Below are 20,333 nucleotides of genomic sequence, written 5' to 3' on the forward strand. Positions count from 1 at the left end.
TATCTTTTTTTTTTTTTTCCCGAGGACAATAAAATTATATCCCAAATCCAGATTATTTTTTTTTTTCCCTGAATGTTCCGATTCACCTTTGAAAGGCAAAAGCAGCAGTTGTTCTTTGGTGTGGTAAGTTGAATTTACAAATTAGCTTACCTGGTTTGGAGCAGAGCTGAATGCTCTTCATAAAAGCTTTTCATAAAAGCTGCTCTCCAGAGTGAGGGGAGGATGGCTTACAAAAGGATGAGAAAGGCTAATGTAACTGTGATGGTCTGAGGATGTAACTGTGATGGTCTGAGGATCTAACTGTGGGAAGAGGTGGGGAGAGCTGTAATGCTTGAGTTGAAGGACACTGGGGAGAGGGGTTGTGTGCCCTAATGCTTGGTTCTCTCAGCTGCATTCATGTAGTAAAAGATGATGTTTCCAGCAGCCTCGGTGGCTGGTAAATGCCAGGTGGTGGCAAACTGGATTTTTTGGCGTTGTTGTAGTTTCCTAAAGGCAGAGTATGGGAACCGAGCGGCACTCAAAACCGAGACATCGCCGGCCTCGGCCTGGGGCCGCGCTGGGGCTGGGCCCGCGCTCGGCCGAGGGCGGGCGGGACCCGCTGCTGCGCGAGAGCCGCCGGGGGGCGGGAAGGGCGCGCGGCTGAGGGCGGCGGGGCGGGCCCGGGGCTGCCGCCGCCAGACCCACAGGTACCTGCCCCGCGCCCATTTCTCCCCCTCCGCAGAGTCCCCACCCATCCCAAAGGCAGAAGAATGTTTTTGCTGTTTCGTCTTTAGACTGTTGGCCTTCCCCCCCCCCCCCCCCAGTCTTTTATATGTTCTTTCCTTTTTATGTTTCTGATGATCTGGAGTACTTGTTAAGACTTTTCCTTCAAAGTCTGATAATGAGCTGTAAGATGTGGCTTGCTTGAGTGGGAAGAGGGATGAGATGAATGCTAAAATAGCACTAGAAGACTTCAAAGGTCTGTTACACTAAACAGTGTTTTTGTGTTTTTCAAAAGTTAGTGGATGCAACTCAGCTGCTGGCATGAATTTTGATTTCAGTAAAACACCTGGACTTCTCGTGTACAGGATTTGACTGAGGTTTTAGAAAGGAAAATTACCTGTGAGACAAGCTGTTTCTGCCCTGGTGTGGCTGTGCAGGGGCAAGTCCAGCAGCCCAGGCCTTGGCTGACGGGATGACACCGGCCCGGGTGTGAGCTCCCTAACTTCTTCTGTTGATATTTCTGGATGTTCAAGTTCTGTGGACTACTGCTGCTGAACAAGCAGATTAAGATACCTGTACTTTTTCTTAAGAGTGTTTTTTTGAGGTTTGACAGGATGTTATGAGGTTGTTTTCCACAACTGATGGGGAAGAGGTTATCTGTTTTCCTTTATATGCAACATTTGCCAGAAGACGGTTGCAGCAAATCCTGTTATTTATCTTGTCATCTTTGCCCTACGTAGGCTGGCTTGTAAGTATTATATTGTGTACCTTCTGTATATTGTCAAAGAAACAGATTCAGTTAAGGTCAAGAAATACACTTCTATAGTATTTAAAAAAAACTTGTGCTTCTTATATTAAAGGCTCTTTAATTGTGTGTCTATTTAGTTACAGTTTGCTGAAATGAAGTTAGCTCCAAAGTGAGCTCATCTTTACAGCTTTGCTTTTGTTAAGGAATATATAAGTAGTTTTAGTTTTCTCTTGGGGCTAGCAGGGTGGTATCAGTAGGGGCAAAAAGAGGTGAGGAAGACTTGCAAGCTTTCCACTAATGTGGCAGGGTTAGATTTGCAAGAAAATTAAATGCGTATATATTAACAGTTCTGAAAGAGTAAAGGAAGATGAACTGATTTTAAACTTTCCCTCTCAAAACATGCATTTTACCAATGCTACTGTAAGGGGGTGTGCAGAGCATTTGAACTAGCGGAAGCAGCAAAAGACTGGGAACAGTCAGTAACTAAATGGAAAACAGGGCTGGCTGTTTTCATTAAGATGACACATTTCTTAAAGCCTTTGCTCTACTTTAAAGAAGGATAACTAATGTAATTATTAAGATGGATTTATCACTGATTTAAAGTTTCTATCTGGTGCTAAATAATTGTGGAGAGATTGAATTAGGTTACTGTGATGCTTGCATCAATCTTTCTTTGTGTTTGGGATGTCATTAAGGGACCATCTTTCTGCTTCTAAACCTGAATTTCACTGACTGCTGCTCAACTCTCAGATGCTGGCATGTTAGGTTTATGTAGAATCAATGATGTGGATTTTTCTGGTTTACATGGTTTACATAATGTGATAATTGCTTTGGTGAACTGAAATAAATTTCCAGTTTAAGATATAATGTCTCAGTTCATGCTCATTGTTTTTAATCAATACCAATAAAACAACATAGTTATGCTTTAGTGGCTCACTGAGTAGCAGTAGGAGGCTGAACGTTTTATAGTGGATGTCGGACACACTTGATCCTCCACATAACATTAGTTGGTGGTCTTACTGCCAGTTCTTGGCTGATGACAAAATTGGCAACCTATTGTAAGGAAAATTGGATGAGAGTCATTGTGATAAATGACACAGAGCTAGATATATTTTTAATGTCAGGAACGTGTTTGGTGCCCCACAGTGGTGGTAGTTTGGAATCGCCTGATCTCTTCAGAATGTTAACTTTCAAAACGTAGTAACATAGTAGTTACAAATGCAGTGTTAGTATAAAATACTGCATTTACAAATAAAATCTTTGCTAATGCAAGAACATGTTACACTGTATGTCAGATGATAGTGTAAAACCAGGAAATTTGAGTGTATTTAAAAAAAAATTATACTGCATATTGTATCATAAACACTGCTAATATAAACAGAAAACACTTTCCTTGCCATTGTAGAACAAGAACAGGGATACAATCAAAAATGGAAAATCAAAAGGTGCAGAAGAAACAGTGTGGTAAGATAGCTAATATAATTTGTCATTTATTATCTGCATCAATTTTACAATGTTTTATTAGACTGTCATAGGTCTGTCATGGGGTTGTGAGCTGTTAGGGAAATGTTCTTTTTCCTTGTTGCCAAAGTTTTGGATTCTGTATTGAATAGCTATAGGGCAAATCTAATGACAAACTTCCAAATAATAAATAATACCACCTTTTTTTTCCCTGATATTTACCAACATTTTTAATGTATTTTATATTCAAGAAACTCCAAACCTTAGAAGTGTTTAAAATACACAGTATCTTTTGTTACTGTTGCAAGTAATTATTAAATAAGTATTTTTATTATACCAAAAAGATTAAGAAACAGATTTTTAATGTGGGTTACCAACCTAAGATTGTATGTAGGTGCCCAGAAAATGCTTTGTTTTAGCTTACTAACCTAACAACCTCATTCAAGATTCTAGCTGCTGTGATAAGTGATTAAGTCTTCTGTAACCAAATATCTTATAGCAAGCCTTTCTTTGTTGGATTCTTTCCCTATTCACTCTGTAGATTTTCAATTGTATTTTCACTCTGGATAGTTTCATGGTTCTGCAATATTCATTTAAATACACGTAATGCACCTTGAGATTGTCAATTTTATGTTCAGTAATTTGCATCACATTTACTAATAGTTACTAGTAATTAAAGGCCAGAAATCTTAAACGGTAGCTGTTACTTTAGCTCAAAAAACAAATTCTGGAGAGGAATATTTTTAGGTTAATATGTTTGTTATTTATGGATGGATAAAAGTGGCGTAGCTCCGTTCTTGCTCTTTTTTTGTTTTTTTCTTGTAAATATATACTATGTTTTGGGGCAGGTTTATTGTAAAACTAAATAGAATGATATAAAGAAAAGATAAATTATTTTTTTGTGTTTGTTCTTAGATATGAAAACAGATTTAAACTTACTGCTTGAATGCCTTAAATATCAGATGGGCTGCCCTGAATCTCAGAAAGAGGCTTTGATCACTATTTATTCAATTTGTCAGCAAAACAGTAAGAAGCATTTTTCCATAGAAACAACACAATTTTATGTTTACAGTATATGTTAAGAAGCTGGCTGTCACTTTTTTAAAAAAAAAAAACAACAAACCTATCTAAAGGATATAAGCCTTGAGAAGTTATAAAATCTTGGAAGCAAGAGTTTAATTTTTTTCTTTTTTCTGTTGTAGGTGAAGCAAGTGAATATTTTCGAGAAATTGGTGGTTTGATGTTTATAAAAGATCTTGCAAAGTCAAGTGTTCATTGCATAGTAAAGGAAGCAGCTTTATTTACATTAGGAATTATAATAGAAAGTAATGGTAATAAAAAGTAATATTATTTGTATTTGTGAGTGAGTTATGATTGTATGTTATTACGTCTGTTTATGCTTTGTCTCCATTATTTTTGTCTCAGAAAATCAGATTACAAGATTACCAGCTCGAGTGAGGGGTAGTAAAGGTGCCACTAGTTCACTGTCCATCCCCAGATCTGGAGAAATGTCTTGCTGATTTGTGTTAGGAGCATGTCTTTATGATACCAGACAGCTGTACTACTTTTCTTCCTCAGCAGCAAGTGTTAAATGACCTGTTGATTATTCCAAAATTTGCCTAGGTCCTGGTTGGTTTAGAATTGCCTACAGGGGGAAGCCCTCAGACACTGTATAGTCCTGTTTTGTCTCCACTCACCACATACTGGATGCAACCGAGACTCTAGTTACTATATTACAGAAATAATTTAGAACTATGAATGGCTTGCTTTAGGACTTAATGGTTTCTATTTTCTGCTTTCAGTTTATTGTCAACAAACTTTGTGTACTTCTGCATTGTTTGAAGACCTCATTTTATTTTTAATTAATACGGATTCTGGTGTGAACTTGAAAAGGATGTCTGTTTACGTCATCTTAGTACTGGTTTCAAATAACAGTAAGTTGGGTTTTTTCCTGTGTTAAAATACCAATTTTTTCTATTTGCCAATCTGCAGTACAGAAATTTGGAACACTCAATAAGTAATGTTTTGGTAAAGTTAATTTATAAAGACGAATGGTTCCGCCTAACTGAACCTGAAGTGTGTAAGTAGATCATAGCTCACTGAGATTTTCTTAAATAGCAGAAAGTGTTTTAGTTCTAAAAATGAAATCACAGTTTTAAAAAAAAAATCCAAACCAGTAGTTTCTGACACTGTATAGAAAAATACACACATAGAAATGGAACATTTTTGCCTGTGTGTTGGTATGATTTTGCATTTGTTTTTTTTGAGGGGGGAATCTATACCTGGGAAACGGTAATGGAATGTCTATATGTAATTTAAACTTGACATTAAGATTTTCACCTCAAGTTGCATGTGTCTTTGGAGTCTTGTATGTGTTTTTTAGAAAGTGGGCAAACCTATGTCAGAGATACAGGCTGCATTGGTCTTCTGCTACAGCTATTCAGGTACACAGACAGGTGCAATTCAAACAAAAAAATGATAGACTGTTTATGACTTATGTTGGTTTGACTATTTGGGACTTGTTTGCATTGTTCTTAACAGAACAACTCTTTCAACATCTGAGATGAATCTGTCAGACGAAAATACTAATCAGTGCTATCAGCTGTGGTCCTCAGTCTGCAGTACCCTCTGTGCCTGTGTTAACAATCCTCAGAATGGTAAGTGTTGCTGTTAAAAATGTGAAAAAGATTTAAAGTATTTCTCCAAAGTGGCAACAGTTTGTTTTGATTTTTACTGATCAACTGAAATTTCATATCACATTTTGATTTGGGGTTATTTGTTTTTACTTTTCCAGAAGATAATCAAAACATTTGCTGTTCAGTTTTTCCATATGCCAAAGAGTGGCTTGAAAGTTGCACAGAGCCTGAGATAGTTCGTCCTATTTGTTCATTTGTTAGTCTCACAGTTGCAAATAACTGTAAGTGCAGCTCAAGCTTTAAATAGTTTTTCTTCTGTAAAAGTAAGTTTAATTTGATAGTTAAATGTCTGATTTCTTTTTGTCAGTTTCTACAAATTCATCTGCTCTTCTTCTAACTTTTATTCTGAAAACTGTAATCCACCATCTTTACTTACACAGCATTATGCATAAGCGTAAGTAACAAACTGGTTACATTTAGTAAAGTCAGTAAAAACTATTGGGAAGTTGTTTTGATTAGAAGTATTTTACAAATATAAATCATTATTACTTCTCTGAAAACAATGACTTAGGTAGAATTTGGGCATAATGTTTGCTGTTTGTTTGCATACATTAGGGTCATGGGTTTCCTGTAACTATTTTATAAGACAATTACTACATTTCTTGAGATTAATATATACCCAACTGTTGTATGGGTGAAAATGTAATGATCAATACATGCACAGACAAATTGTGATGATTGATAAAATACTAAAACAATTTGCAACTTCTATTAAGACACATTTTTTCTTCTTTTTTTTTTTTTTTTTTTTTTCACTAAGCATATGTGCAGCAATATTTTGTTTCTGTTGGAGGATTGGATACATTAGCTAAAGTTCTCATCAAGTTTATGCATGATTCTTGTATGAGTCATTCAAACACAAAGCTTGCAGTAGTAGTAACAAAGACTCTGGATGCCTGCATTGCTAATGACTGTGAGTGAAAAGACTGCTACCCTTTTTTATATATGGTAACTTGAAAACAAAATTTTTAAAGTCTGGTTTTGGTGGAAAAGTGATATGAGTGGATTCTAAAAGGCAATTAGGTTATATACATCCCAGTTTATATTGCAGGTTTTTAAAAATTCAGATGTGTATATGGGGAATGATTCAGTTCTGAGGTGGGTTGTTTTCCCATTGTTGCTAAAAAGTGAAATTTAAGCCGTATTGCAAATTAAAAATAAGATGCTAGATCTAATTTTGTGTAAGTAAAGCTGCGGACTGGGTGTTGGCAGTCAGCTTGGATCTTGTCTACCAGAAGCACTCCTAGCTCTTTTTGTGGCAGATGGACTATGTATCAAACCTTATTCTACTCTTTCTTGCTCTGTTCTGGAACTGATAAAGGATGTGGAGAAACTCAGCAGATGTCTGCAAAACTTGCAGAGCTCTTGTTTATTAGATAATCTGCCACATCACCATAGAGCACAGTCTGGGAGAAAGGGCAGCATTGGATGCGGGGAGTAGCATTGGCAGAATTACTGCACTAGGAGGGATGTGGTAATTTCAAGTGTTAAAATTAAAGAGAGTGAAGAGAATTCTGCAAGCCCAAGGCTTTCAGAGGTCTGTAGAGTTCCCTTGAACAATAGTATTTTATACTTGGATGATGCCTGTATATTTATTATCTACACTATTTTTCTTCAAATTATTGTTAATATAATAGCTGCCATGGGTGTTGTCTTGACAAAGTATCACACTGTGTCAGAGCTTCTGAAGCTGCTGTCCAATGACACTTTGGATACGGGAGAAAAAGTTAGTATTATTCTAACAATCGGACACTGTACTGAAGTTTGCGGTAAGTTTTTTTTTTTTTTCCCGGTCAATTTCTACTAAATTCTCATACGCTCACTATTTCAGTGGTGTCATTCCATCAAGACTGGAATATGAAGGAAAGTTCTATTAAAAAATGTAATATTAACATTCAGGAAAAAATGTTTGCCATAATATTCCATCTTTACATTTTAAAACCTGTTAACAGACAGTATCTTAAAGAGCTTAGAAAAAGTAGATTATTATGCAAGAATTCAGAGCTGGGCTTAGGTATCACAGGGTAAAATTCATCCGGACGTGAAAAATACTATCATACATACATGCCAAATAATTATTTTTGAGCTCTATTTTAATGGCTTTTGATATATACAGCTTCTGTCTGCTGCTTACATAGCTATTAGATTTTTTTTTTCAAAGCTATGTAACAGTATTGGTTTTGAAGTAGCAAATTTTGAACTGGTAGGTAACCCTGAAATGTTTTTGCCAGGCTACTCAAGAGCTTTCCCAAGCACACTAACTACTTAAGTTCATATTTTATGGTAGTACAAGCAAATCAAATGGGAAGTTTGGCATACTGATCATTGTTTATTTATATTAATATTTTTTCTTATGTATGTTCACAAACGCAAGAAAAATTGATTATGTTTGAAAGTCCTGATTATCGTTCTCTAAATGGCAGTAAAAAGTTTAACAGTTAGCTCAGTAGGTGATAAATCTGATATTTTAAAACACTTTTTATGAAGAAATAACTGAAACAAAGCTTAATGGAAAATGTCTTTCAAATAGTAATATGAATAAACCAACAGAATAAAAGTTTCTCTTAAAATGTCAACAGTGACAAAATAAATGTATTTCAATTTTTGTTGATTCCTTTGTTTTACCAAGTTTAGACAACAAAGAACTATTTTTATAAAGGTGTCAGTTTTATGAACACATACTGCACATGAGATCACAATAAAAAAATTTAGCTAATGTGGAGGAACAGATTAGCTAGACCAGGAATAAACTACTAATTTTGTTAGAGCTTTCCTAACGTAAACCTTAAACTTTTGATACATCAGCATATCAAGGCTTCCATAAATGTAGTGTATATACCTTGAGAGTATATATATACCAGAGGAAAAGAAATACAGAAACGATCATTCAAATATTTTAGGTGACAATTAAATGAGTTTGGGTCTCCGTCGTACAATTGGTCTCGGTCCTCCTTTAACGTTCTTAAAAGAACTTTGAGCTGTAGCCAAACCATCCTGTGTGATCTCGAGTGCTTCTGCTGCAAACTGTTTAGCAGGTCGTTATAGCATGCTTGGATCCATAATGAAAATCTCTTTTTCAGAATTTCCCTGAAAGTTATTAGTATTAGGTTCTAAAATTACTGTAGTATTAAGTGTGTATGAGGCTGAAACCAGTATTTTTCTTTACAATTCCCAATTTTAGAAGAAAACCAGTGTGAGCTACTCCAGAACAACGGTCTTCCACTTATGATTCAGGTATTAACAGAGTCTCAGGATGAGGAACTAAACAAGGCTGCTACTTTTGTGCTGCAAAACTGCAAACAAATGAGTAAGTTTTTTACTGCTTTAAAAATTACAGACATAATTTGGATGTGTAAGTTCCGTTGACTTTCTAAATGATGTTAACTGTAGCAGCTTTGTAATTCAGTGTACTCCAAGAGATGTTTGTTTTCTGCAGAAAAGCTGTGTCTTTGCCACCATGGACTGATTATATCATTTAGGTAGAAAAGAAGAAAAGTGAAAACTCCAATGATGTTGCAATAATGAATTATGAAACCTGTATGTGTAGGGCCAGTTCTTAAAAGCTTTCCCATCTGTAAATTATGTGCAAAATGTTAGCATTGTCACTTAACATGCAATCGCTACTCTATTCCTGGGTGTGTACCATTGTATAGAGACTAAACCAGTAAATAATCAAGCCCAAAATCACCATGACTACAATTATTTTGTAATAATAAAAAATCTTGATCTTTAAAAATAAAGTAGGGTGTATTTTGAAGTATCCTGTTCAAGCTTTTTTTTTTTCCTAACTAACTTTATAATACTGCTAATGAAACAGAAAGATACTTTGTCCTTTAATCTGTAAAGCATGGATGGTATGCAAAGTGATAATTTGTAAAAAGTGTGTATCTACATTTTTGTACTGAAAATATGACTGAGAGTTTAGTTAAAGATTGTGGGAGTGTGGTGATTCTGTGTCCATTAATATGGAGTTGTATAAACAGTTTATAGTAACTATAATTGCAGGCTCATCTCTTGTAACTGCAGTTTATATTTGAAGTATATGAACATTTACGTGTAAATTTAAGTTACATAAAAATAATTATTCAGAGGTTGGTTGTATTTTGCATGAAATTATTGGGCTGTCCCTCAGCATACTAAAATACAATAAATATTAAGTTGTTCATTGATAAAATTTGAAATATTAATATTGTTTTCTGTTTTATAAAGCTGAAAAATTGTCCCTAAAAATAAACAATAATTCAGTAGACATGAAGAATGCGGAAGAGTTGGATGTGCAAGTCAGAAAAAGAAATCTACAAGACTACTGGAAGAAAGCAAAAGAAATTTTACAGAAAATAAACTTAATTGAAAAACAACATTATGAGGTTGGCCTATTTACCACAGTAGGATAAAACTAAGCAAATCTTTGCAGAGTTCAGGGAGAAATAGAAAGTAAACCCTTAAGATAATTTCAGTGTGAGCTAGAAAAGTAGGGAAAACATTGGATGTATGTGAAGCTACAATGTGCAACTTCTATCATTACTGTGTATCACACAACATCAGAAGTATGCAGGGCAGTCTAGAGAATGTGGGCATCTATTTTCATGAAGCATTTTAGTTTATTATAAAACCATATTTTCTGCAAAATTGAGATTATTTAGGTTGGAGAAACAAGGGTTGGATTTATTTTTAATTGTCAATCATTTGAATTTTAATGTTTGCATGCATGAAATGCCAGTGATTGTACATATATGACAGGATAGATGATAATGCAAAACGTGAACGTAAACTGAAGTAAAATTGTTTCATATTTTCCTTGTGCAGTATAACTACTTGGCATCCCTAGGTGTTGAACAGCAAGTTTTTGAGTTACTTAGCTGGATCTTAATTAAATATTTTAATTTCTGTAAATGCCTTGTATTAGTAGCAAATCCACTGCTTTAGCCTGGAATTATCACTTAATAACTACCCTTTCAACACCTTCAGCAGCACTGCCATCTTGTTGGCTCTCAGCTCAGTCAGCAGTTTGTGAAGCTTTTCTGGAATGTGCTTTACCTTCAGAGTTAGACTGGTCTATCCTAGTTAATCTTGTTACTAGATTTATGTAACATTTTTATGGAGCTTGTATAGTTGCTAACTAGTACTTTTCAATACAGGAAAGAGTACAAGGAGGCGGATTTGTAGAGAGATCTTCAGAAGCCGAAACTGAAGCATCAAAATACCATGAAATGAATCCTGCTGATCGAAAAACTCGTATAGAGAGAACACATATGGTACATTGTTCACAGCTGACCTCTAAATCTGATGATCAGGTTCTCGCTCCATTTGTAAATTCTTCTCCACTGAAAAATGAAATAGTCCACTCTACGGATCCAGTAAATGCTTCTACTACACAAAGTGAACAGAATCATATTCCATGTTCAGTTAATCAACTGCAAACAGACAGTGTACTTCCAAGTCACAGTATAAATGAAAAAACTGCTTGTGTAAAGAATCAGTCTATTCTTCAAGTAAGGTATGTATCTTACACCTAAGCAGAAATACTAAGTTATTTTTCTTTAGTAATTTACAAAATGGATGTTGGCCTTTTAAATTATCTGTTACTAACTAGGTCTCTTTCTCCTAGTGAAAAACAGCCTTTTGGTGGCTCACTAGAGAATATTCTGTGGAAGTGTTTTTGCACAGATCAATGAATATAGACATTGTAGTGAAAAAAGCTTCTGATCTTTTTCTCTGAATAGTAGGCTTCTGATGGATTGTATGGAGAGTCTGTTACAGGCCATGTTCTGAAACCTTTAACATAGTGATTGAAAAGCATCTATAGTTTTTGCTTCAAAGTGCTTATGGATTCAGTAGATTAAGATTTGACCCATTGGTTTGGATGAAACCACAAAGTCTTCTGTTTTGTGCACTTACTAGGAAAACATCAGTTTTAGAACTGCTCTGCAAAAAATTTAAATTGGAATGCCTACAAACTACAAACCCCCCCTACCCCCCCCACTTTTCTTTGCTCATACTTAATTGTTTCCCTGGATGAAAAGAGAAGGATACAGCTTTGTGTAGTCATTCTCTGTTCTCTTGCTTGTTTCTCTCACACAAATGCTTATTTTCCTTTTTTGCTGCTTATGGGTATATTTCCTATTGATAAAGAAAAAAATAATTATAGGCAACTTGAAAGGATAAATACAGACTCTATTATCTTGAATTTATATCTGGAATATCCCACAGGCAAAGAGAGTATGAAGAAAAATATGTTTCTCTTTTTTTTGAGTTCCACATTTTTTCTGTGCTTTTTATACTGTGGCTGACCAGACCCTGCTCCTATGCAGTGTCCTTGCATGCATTATATTGTAACTTTGCAACTACAGGAGGAATTACTAGGAGCCTAGGATATTTTCTATGGTATGTTCTGGTAAATTTTGCTTTGCTACTGATTAGCATAATTTTACACATCTTTATTTGTTGTTCTGACCTCTGAAGCACAAAACTATTAAAAATGAAATTTTAGAGGGGGGAGTGGGCATAGGAGGAGAGTTACTCAAGCATAACCATTCATTAGGCTCCTTGCTCCAGCAGCATTCAGAGGCAGTCAGTGACATAGAAAAATGCATGGTCACCATATCATAGGAGCATGTTGATTGCATAGAAGCTAATCGGTGTAAGGAAAGAAGAAAATCGTTTACCTTTTAGAGCAATTGCTACATCTAGTGATGGCTACAGTATTTTGAAGACTTTGTGAAGTTTTGTGTGCACTAAGTAATCTTTACGTGAATCAGAATTGCAAATGCCTGGAAGCCAACATCCCTTGGAAGCACTGCATCCCAAATGCTGGAACAGATGTGCTGAATAGCACTGCAAGGAATGCTAATCACAGGTCTCTGGTAAACAGATTTCTAACACACAATGGTTACATGCTACAAGCCCAGTAACTTGGGGGCATTAGAATATATTTTTTTAGAGTTTTATCTTTTACATATTTCATGTGGCTTTTGTTTTGCCTTTGTGTGTGTATTAATTTACAGGTAAATGTATGTTGTGAAGTCTGATTTTTTGTTTGTTTGTTTTAATCACTTTTGATCTTCCCAGTGAACACTTATTTAAACAACCAGCAAAGACTGATAGAAATAAGAAACAGACATGCACATCAGGTACAGATAGCTAAGCATACTCCTTTCTTAGAGAATTTTGTTTTTAATGAGATTTTGTTTCCTGTACTTTTATCACTACTTTTTATCAGATATTATGTATCATTAGATGACAGAGTACATCATATATAATATCCTTTATCTGTTTGCATAGCTTTGGAATTTTATATTGTGTGCAATTTTACCAGGAGAATATTGATTCTACTTTTCTTCTAATTCATATTTTAGCTTTCTTTTTTTAATTGATTTTAACTATTCAAATGAACATCTCACAGATAAATGTTTTAAGTTTAGTCTCAATGCAATCTGTACTGTACAATGAAAGCCACTAATAGAAAATGCATAAGGATACTGTTTTTTTTCTGCACTTGTAAGATCGGGGATAGAACCTACCTGTGAGAGTGACCTTTGCCTAAAGGAATTCCTATGTATTGAACATGTCTTTAAGATAAATGTATTTCAGATTTGCATTGATCTTAGTCTGATAAATTTATTTCAGAATTAGGATCTGTTCAATCAAATCTTTATTCGTAATTTATTTTCCTGTTAATTTATAATTATTCACTAGATTAGTATTTGCCAGAATGGTAGGTTTACAGGTGACCAATCAGATCTCCAGGTTATACCTATTTAAATGGGGAATAAGTATTATTTCAGTACATGACATCTTTCAGCATCTGATTTCAAATAGAAATAAAGTTTATAGGGCTTAGTTAAGCAAGGTAAGTTTACAGGGTTATTCTGCTGTGTTCTAGTTGAAGTAATATGCTTTGAGAGAGTGATGAAAAAGCACTGAATTAAGTGTAATTATTCTGGATTTACAAAAATGTAAATGCAGTGCATTTAACTGGAGGGATTTAATTTGGATTTTCTGTGGTTACGTAAATAAAACTTTAATAATCTATAAATAGAAAATACAGTTGAATATAGGTACGCTGATGCATGATTACCACAGGAAAAGATAGGTTGCATTTTTTTAGTGGGTTTTTTCCTTCCTAATTTAGATCAACATTCATTCTACTCGGAGATAACCAAGGAAGAAAAAAGTACTTCAGCTACTTCTGCATGCTATAAAATGACAGATTTAAGGTGTTTAGGTAAATACTATCTTAGGTCTTTCTTTCCTGAGTCCATAAAAGAAGCTTTAAAGAGTCAGCAGTGCAGTAAGTGAACTGACATTACAGAAATTTTAACACATCTATTGGATTACCTATTATGTAATTCTTAACTGCTTCCTCTCTTTTTTTCTGCCCCTAAAATAAAACATAAATATTGAAGTAAAGCGTACATATTCCAGTTTTGGTCTGTGTATCTTTTCTTACTGTGGGTTTACTAACAAACAGAATATAGAACACCTTAAATGATGAACTACTACTTAAAAGAATACTTAAGAGCAGGTTTTTCCATTTTTCTGTGATTGGAAAGAGGGAGGAAAAACATGTAGCCCTGCTTAGTTCCCTCACGTATTCCCCTGCTAAGTCTCCTAACTATTCAGGAGCCCCTTTCTTTTCTCTGCCTTACTGCTGTAACATACAGACAATCAGTTTTATAGCAATCCATGATTGCAGCCCTCAGTTACCCATCTTTTGCTTCCTGAACATGGTTTATCAGTAGGTTATAAGAATGCTGCTGGTATTCAGGATTTGTAAGTGGATTTTGTAATCAAGCCTGTGACTCTTTATTAAAAAACAAAAACCCTCCCCCAAGAGCCAAGAAAAAAAAAACAACTCCACCTTTGAACATCATTTAGTCACATGAATCCAAGTTGTCAAACTAAATTCAACCTGAGCTTTATCTTAAGCTAGAATATTACAGATATGTACCAGGGCCCTTATTATAATTCCTCACAGTGCAGAAGTTCTTCAGCTGACATAACTGTGAGAACATCCAAGAATAACTAAACCATAGATTACCTTAGGCATGTCCTTAAAAATTAACAGAAAGGCTTCCTGTGAGGAAATTCATACCTAAATTAGTCTTATAATTTATGCAGGTTAATACAGATAACTGTTATAACACAGAGAAAGTTTCAAAGTATAGCAAAGCCATTTTTTATATTTTGGCTCTTAGATAAATGTGCTAAGGGAACTGAGGCCCCTTCCCATTCCACTAATATTTTTACCTCGGTAGAGGATCTGTGGCTCATTTAGTAATTCTGAAGTTGAAGTACAGTATAACTTGGTCCTAAAGGTAAGGTCATGTTGAAAACATGTTTTTTGTTTTTGTTTTTTTTTTTAAGAGATCAAGTACAAAAGAAATATTCTCAAGAAGGTACATAAAAGTGTAACCTCTTTTGACACGTGTATATGGAAAACTGGAGGTCAAATTATAGATCATAGTGACCCAAATACACTAGACTTCGTGATGGCTTCTATGGCATTCATGCTTGCTGTTTTTACAATATCCTATTTTTTTCCCAGGTTGTACAGCAGGAGGACTGTCTTTCAATAGTAGAACCTTTACCAAGATGTTGCAAAGTGGTCTGTACCAGTGTGACCGTCACACAGTCATTCTTGAGGCTGAAGAAAGATATAAAAAGGAACTTCGCAAACTGGCTGTTTGTAACAATAGTAGATATGCAACTTATGACAGTAATTATGATTTTTTAATTTTTAGTAGCTGTAACTATTGTTTTAAATAGTATCTGAAATGCTGAACTTTTTTTGGTCTGATACTGATTGTCCTGCTCTTGTAAACTCACTCATTTAATTTGATTTACCAGCTATTTGTACTGAGTGGGATCCAAACTACCCACTTCTGTTTTGATGATCTTATGTATATCTTCGCAGTAGTGATATATCCTTATTATAGTCTTTGACAAGACTCAGTCCTGTTTGCCAGTTAGTCAAGTACTAATAGAAGGGAGTATATTAAGTTGAAATAACTGTGACTGGATGTATGACATTATAACAAGGTCATTTCATTCTAATATTACATACTTAGGGACGTAAGAAGCTTTTAATTCTTAATGAATTAAATAAAAGTGCATCCTATATTTTTCTAGTTTAAAGGAAGTGTTTTGAAAATTAAATGGTTATTACTTACTGGCATTTGTACTGGTGTCCATCTTGTGTTTTCCAGAAATTCTGCTGACCCCAGTGAAGAAAGAAAGACCGCATACAGAAATACCAACTCTTGGGAGCAAAAAGGATAGTTTCCAAAGTAAGGGCTTGTTTGGAAATTAATGCAAAAAGCCTTTACTGTCTAAGTAATTCTTTTGCAGGACTTTACCATGGGAGCCTGTGGATAGGGAGTTATGGGTTTTTTTTCTGTGGATTCTGTGAAAAATCTGTATGTTAATAGGCCAGAAAATGCATATTCTATAGTCACGAAATTGTTATGCACATTAGGTCACAATAAAGTTACCTGGTTGCTTTGTAGATACTGCTTTGAATCCTGTCGGGTTACTTCCATGCCATCTGCTATTTTTAATTTTTGTGGCCTTAATTTTTAAAATGTAGATGTGTAGTCAGGATCTGAACACAGTACAGTTGCCTCTTCCTAGATTCAGCAACACTTTACTGTACAGTTACAGCCATGTTGCCTTGTTATACCTGTTTCTGTTCCTGCTTGGAGCTCTGCTAAGGACTTGGGTATCTGTGTACTAAATAGCTAAAAGGGTAAACCTTAATGTGTACAACAATACTAGAGCAAGTAACTGAAAACAACCTCGCAGAAAATTAAGTACAGGAGATCTGTTTACCTGTCCTGCATCACGAGCTGTGGAATAAGATATTTTTAACACGGTAGGAATGAAAAAGCAAATGTGTGTTCCATCTTTAGAAACCCTTTGTTCACAGAACCATCGCTTGCCCATAAGAACTATTATTCTTTATAATACATAACTGTTCATTTGTAAATAGCAGAGTACATAGCTGTTACAGTATTTAATTCTGTAATATAGCAAAAAAAGCTAATGGTTGTAGGTTTTTTCCTTATCCTGCAAGATATATATTTTTACATAATTCACAAGGAATTTTCTTCAGCATGTAGTGCTTGTGGGTACATCCTGCAGAGCTCCAACTACAGTCATACATTACTTCATTCGTGAGCTAGTAACCAATACTGTTTCTTATGACTGATGACCAGAAAATTTAAAGTAACCTGAAGCAGGTCTCTAAATCAGTAGATAAATTCCAAAACATGAATATTTCTTTAAAAAAAACTTTTATTTTGACAAATCAGCCCACCTATCAGGAATTTATTTTTAGTCTCCTATTTCCATAGACCTTCTTTACATTGTTAGTTTATTTATTTCTGGTAAAAGCTATTAGATTGACTTTTAAATTTATTTCCCCCTGCTCCCCCCACCCCCTCCAGATTCAGAAATTAATCAATTTGTCTATGGTAGCCACGGAAGTCTTTAAAATAAATAATTAAAAAAAATATATATATTTTTCATTCAGAAGGCTATTACATGAATATGTTACCTTTAGCAAGTAAACATTTTCTGAAGTAAACTGAATTTTCTGGTCTTTCTTCCAAGACCAGATAGTAGTTTGGCTCAAAAGATGGTTCTCTCTTAAATTTTAATTCCTAAAACATTACCTGTGTTTTGTAGTTTTTTTTTTTTTTTAAAAAAAGATGCATAATGTTTTATTGTTTTGTTTTTTTTTTTTTTAAGGTATTGTTTTGACTCCAATCAGAAAAAACAAATCTAATACTTCAAATAGAGGTGAACATAGTAGAAATACTAGACTGACTGATGACCATAACTTGGTACCTTTGTATAAAAAGTGTGAGTAATACCAGAAAATTAATTCTGTAATAAGTGTTACTTAAAGATCAGGTTTTGCAGTTAGGTCAGGGCTTTGAGAAAAGCACCTGTGTTTGCTGTTGGAGACAAATGGCTCAGAATTTAAATAGATATGTTCTTGTATCTTCAATCGTTGCATTATTGATAGCTAATTCCTATTATTTTCCAGTTGCTTCCAGTGAATAAATAATCCTCATGTTAATTTCAATGATGTGAAAAAAAATCTAATGAAAACGAGATACTGGTAATAAAGCAACATTTATATACTCAAATTAATTAAAAGAGGTGTTCCTTGACAACACTATATTCAGTTTTACAGTAGATTCCAGTTAGTTTAAAGTAACTAAGAGGTGGCCTTGTTCACAATTCTGTAGCTTTCAAAAAACCCCAAGATGCTAACTTGAAGAGACAAAGAGTCAAAGGAATGTGCAACCAGGAATGTCAGCGCTTAAAAGAAAATTGCATATATTCACTTGACAAAGATGAGGTTAGTTATGCAAAGCCTGATAAAACACTCACATATTTGTAAATGTCCAAATAAAATCACTATGAATTGTGTAATTTCTTTTTAAGTCACCTTTAACAGGAGCCCAGTAGGGGAATCTTATTAAAAAGATATTCCTCTGTTGATTCTACTCCTGTCATACTGATGCATCCCTGAAATGAGTTACGCATTTTTCAACTGAGAGTCCTTTCTGAATAGTGAATATGGAGGTATGCTTTCTCCTGCACTGATAAACATTTGTGTAGTAGAGAAATAACAGAAACCTAAAGGAATAAACATACTAAAGGTATAAACTATGTGGGCACCATAGAAATGAAGGTAGAGGTCATGGAAAAAATACTGTATTTCAGTAACTGAGTGACAGTGAAGAAACCTTGAAGAACCGTTATCTTGACAAAAGTGATCATTTCTTTAGAACTACTTGATTGTATTGTCAGTAATCGTTGCTTCCAAATGCAAAATTGTATGTAAATTTACATAATTTTTATTTACACCAAAATAAATAATTGCAGAATGATGAAATATGTTCCCTGGACATGAACACAAACACTTTAAACAAGAGAGGAAGAACCCGAAAAGATTTTACCACTGAAGAAATTAACTGTCTTTTGAATGGAGTTAAAAAAATGGGCAATCACTGGAATTCAATTTTGTGGTCTTATCCATTTCAGAAAGGAAGGACAAGTGTTGATCTTTCCAAGAAATACTACAGGTTACAGTTGCAAGTAATAATTCAATTTTCTACTAATAGTACATACTGTCAGTTTAGTTTTCAGCTTTTGCCACTGAACTGACTTGCAGAAAAAAAAAAAAAGGCTGTCAGAATTTGCAACTGATGGGGCTGTGCTTTGTGTCAGTTCAGTGCTTTGCACACTAAGCATTGGGATGGTCTCAGATGTAATTCAGTCTGGGATTGTGCTTGGAGAGAGAGAACTAAACTGGGAAAATATTAGAGAGCCTTTGAACCCTCCAGTGCCACCTGATAGGATACAAAGAGGGTGAGAATTTCAGTTAAGGACTCTAAATAAATCCCTGTGTTAATCAGGAAGTTGGTATTTTCCCTGTTCAGTCTCTTCTCTGAGGATGGTTTGTGTAAATCTGGTGGTTTTCACCATGTTTAATATGTACACTCCTTACCCAGAGATGCTATCTATGGATGGAATAGATGGCTTTGCTGTGCTCTGGGTATGTGTGGGAGTCTTTAGTGACATTTTTCTACTGAAATGTTTTCTAAAATTGTGCAGTGTTTTGTGTCAACATTTGTCTTGATATTTTTTCTTTTATCTCCATTTTACAGAGACAAAAAGCCAAAGATCATCAATAACATCTTGCAAGACTATTTTGGGTTGCAGAATGTTGAATAACAGCATTTTTAACAGTGAGGTATTGTCACAGCATGAGCCCTTGGAGAATTTAGATTGGCTTGGACTCATGTTTTTCAGTGATAACATTCAGTGACAGTGTTGTTATGCTGTGTGAATTAAAATTACATACAATTTGATATGTTTAAATATAATGCTAGCATAGCTAATGATCTTTATTAGTGAAATTTATGGTTTGCTTTTTTTTAGCTTAGTTTAACAGTCTTGAACATTTGATTTATGTAACATTTGACTTGGATTTTTGTTTGCATCTTTTTATAGTTTGCTTTATACCATTTGTAAGAAAAGGCTATATTGCTGAAATGAATCTTTTATGTCAGAAACCAGTGTTAATGTTGTGTCTGAATTTCTTTCCTCTTAATCAGTGAAATGTTTAAAGCAGGTAAGATATTTTGTCATGTGTTTAATGTGCTGTATGTGCAGAAAATATGACAGAAAGCACCAAATGTATGGATAAACACTGCTGGGTAGAGTAAGCAAATCTTATGTTGGTACAGTGTGTAAATGGAAGTAGAAAGCTTGTGGAAATGTCAGAATTCTGGGTGGATGAGTTAGTGTGTGGTTCAGTTGCAATATTTCTTGACTGATCTTAATGACTGGGAATAACATTCCTGGACTTACATAAAATATATACTTCAGTGTTGAACTAAATAGAATGCAGGACTGGTAAAATTTGGCTTCTTGTTACAGTTGGACATTTTTTTGTGTATTATTCAAGGAAGTGAGCAGAACCATTTCTGCTAATTACACAGTTTTTATAAAAAGCTTTAGTGAAAGCCTTAGTAACTTGATTTTTCAGTGATAGCCTTAGTATTTAATTCCTATTTTTTAATCTATTCTGATAATGATTGATAGTTATTATGGAAAAAGTTTAATTATATTATTAGCACTAGGTTTTCACTATGATGTAGCTTCAATGCTTAAAACCAAGGTAACTGAAAAATGAAAGACTTGCA

The 20,333-nt window shown here is 34.6% G+C and overlaps 1 protein-coding gene across 1 annotated transcript; it reads left to right on the plus strand.

The window, feature by feature from the left end:
- The first annotated feature begins 73 nt into the window (after nt 1-73).
- TERB1 (telomere repeat binding bouquet formation protein 1) lies at nt 74-20,174 on the plus strand. The gene is given in 21 exon segments (XM_032987137.2): nt 74-1,450; nt 2,856-2,914; nt 3,827-3,937; nt 4,114-4,242; nt 4,714-4,845; nt 5,295-5,355; nt 5,453-5,568; nt 5,706-5,828; nt 6,368-6,520; nt 7,245-7,376; nt 8,789-8,914; nt 9,817-9,974; nt 10,746-11,104; nt 12,676-12,737; nt 13,739-13,831; nt 15,155-15,325; nt 15,816-15,896; nt 17,359-17,472; nt 17,865-17,977; nt 18,490-18,720; nt 19,293-20,174. Coding segments are annotated over 20 exon segments (2,526 nt in total). The 5' UTR covers nt 74-1,450; nt 2,856-2,880; the 3' UTR covers nt 19,320-20,174.
- Nucleotides 20,175-20,333: the final 159 nt, after the last annotated feature.

Source organism: Tyto alba, unplaced genomic scaffold (genome assembly GCF_018691265.1).
Source record: "Tyto alba isolate M040663 unplaced genomic scaffold, T.alba_DEE_v4.0 Super-Scaffold_26, whole genome shotgun sequence".
Classification (NCBI taxonomy): Eukaryota; Metazoa; Chordata; class Aves; order Strigiformes; family Tytonidae; genus Tyto; species Tyto alba.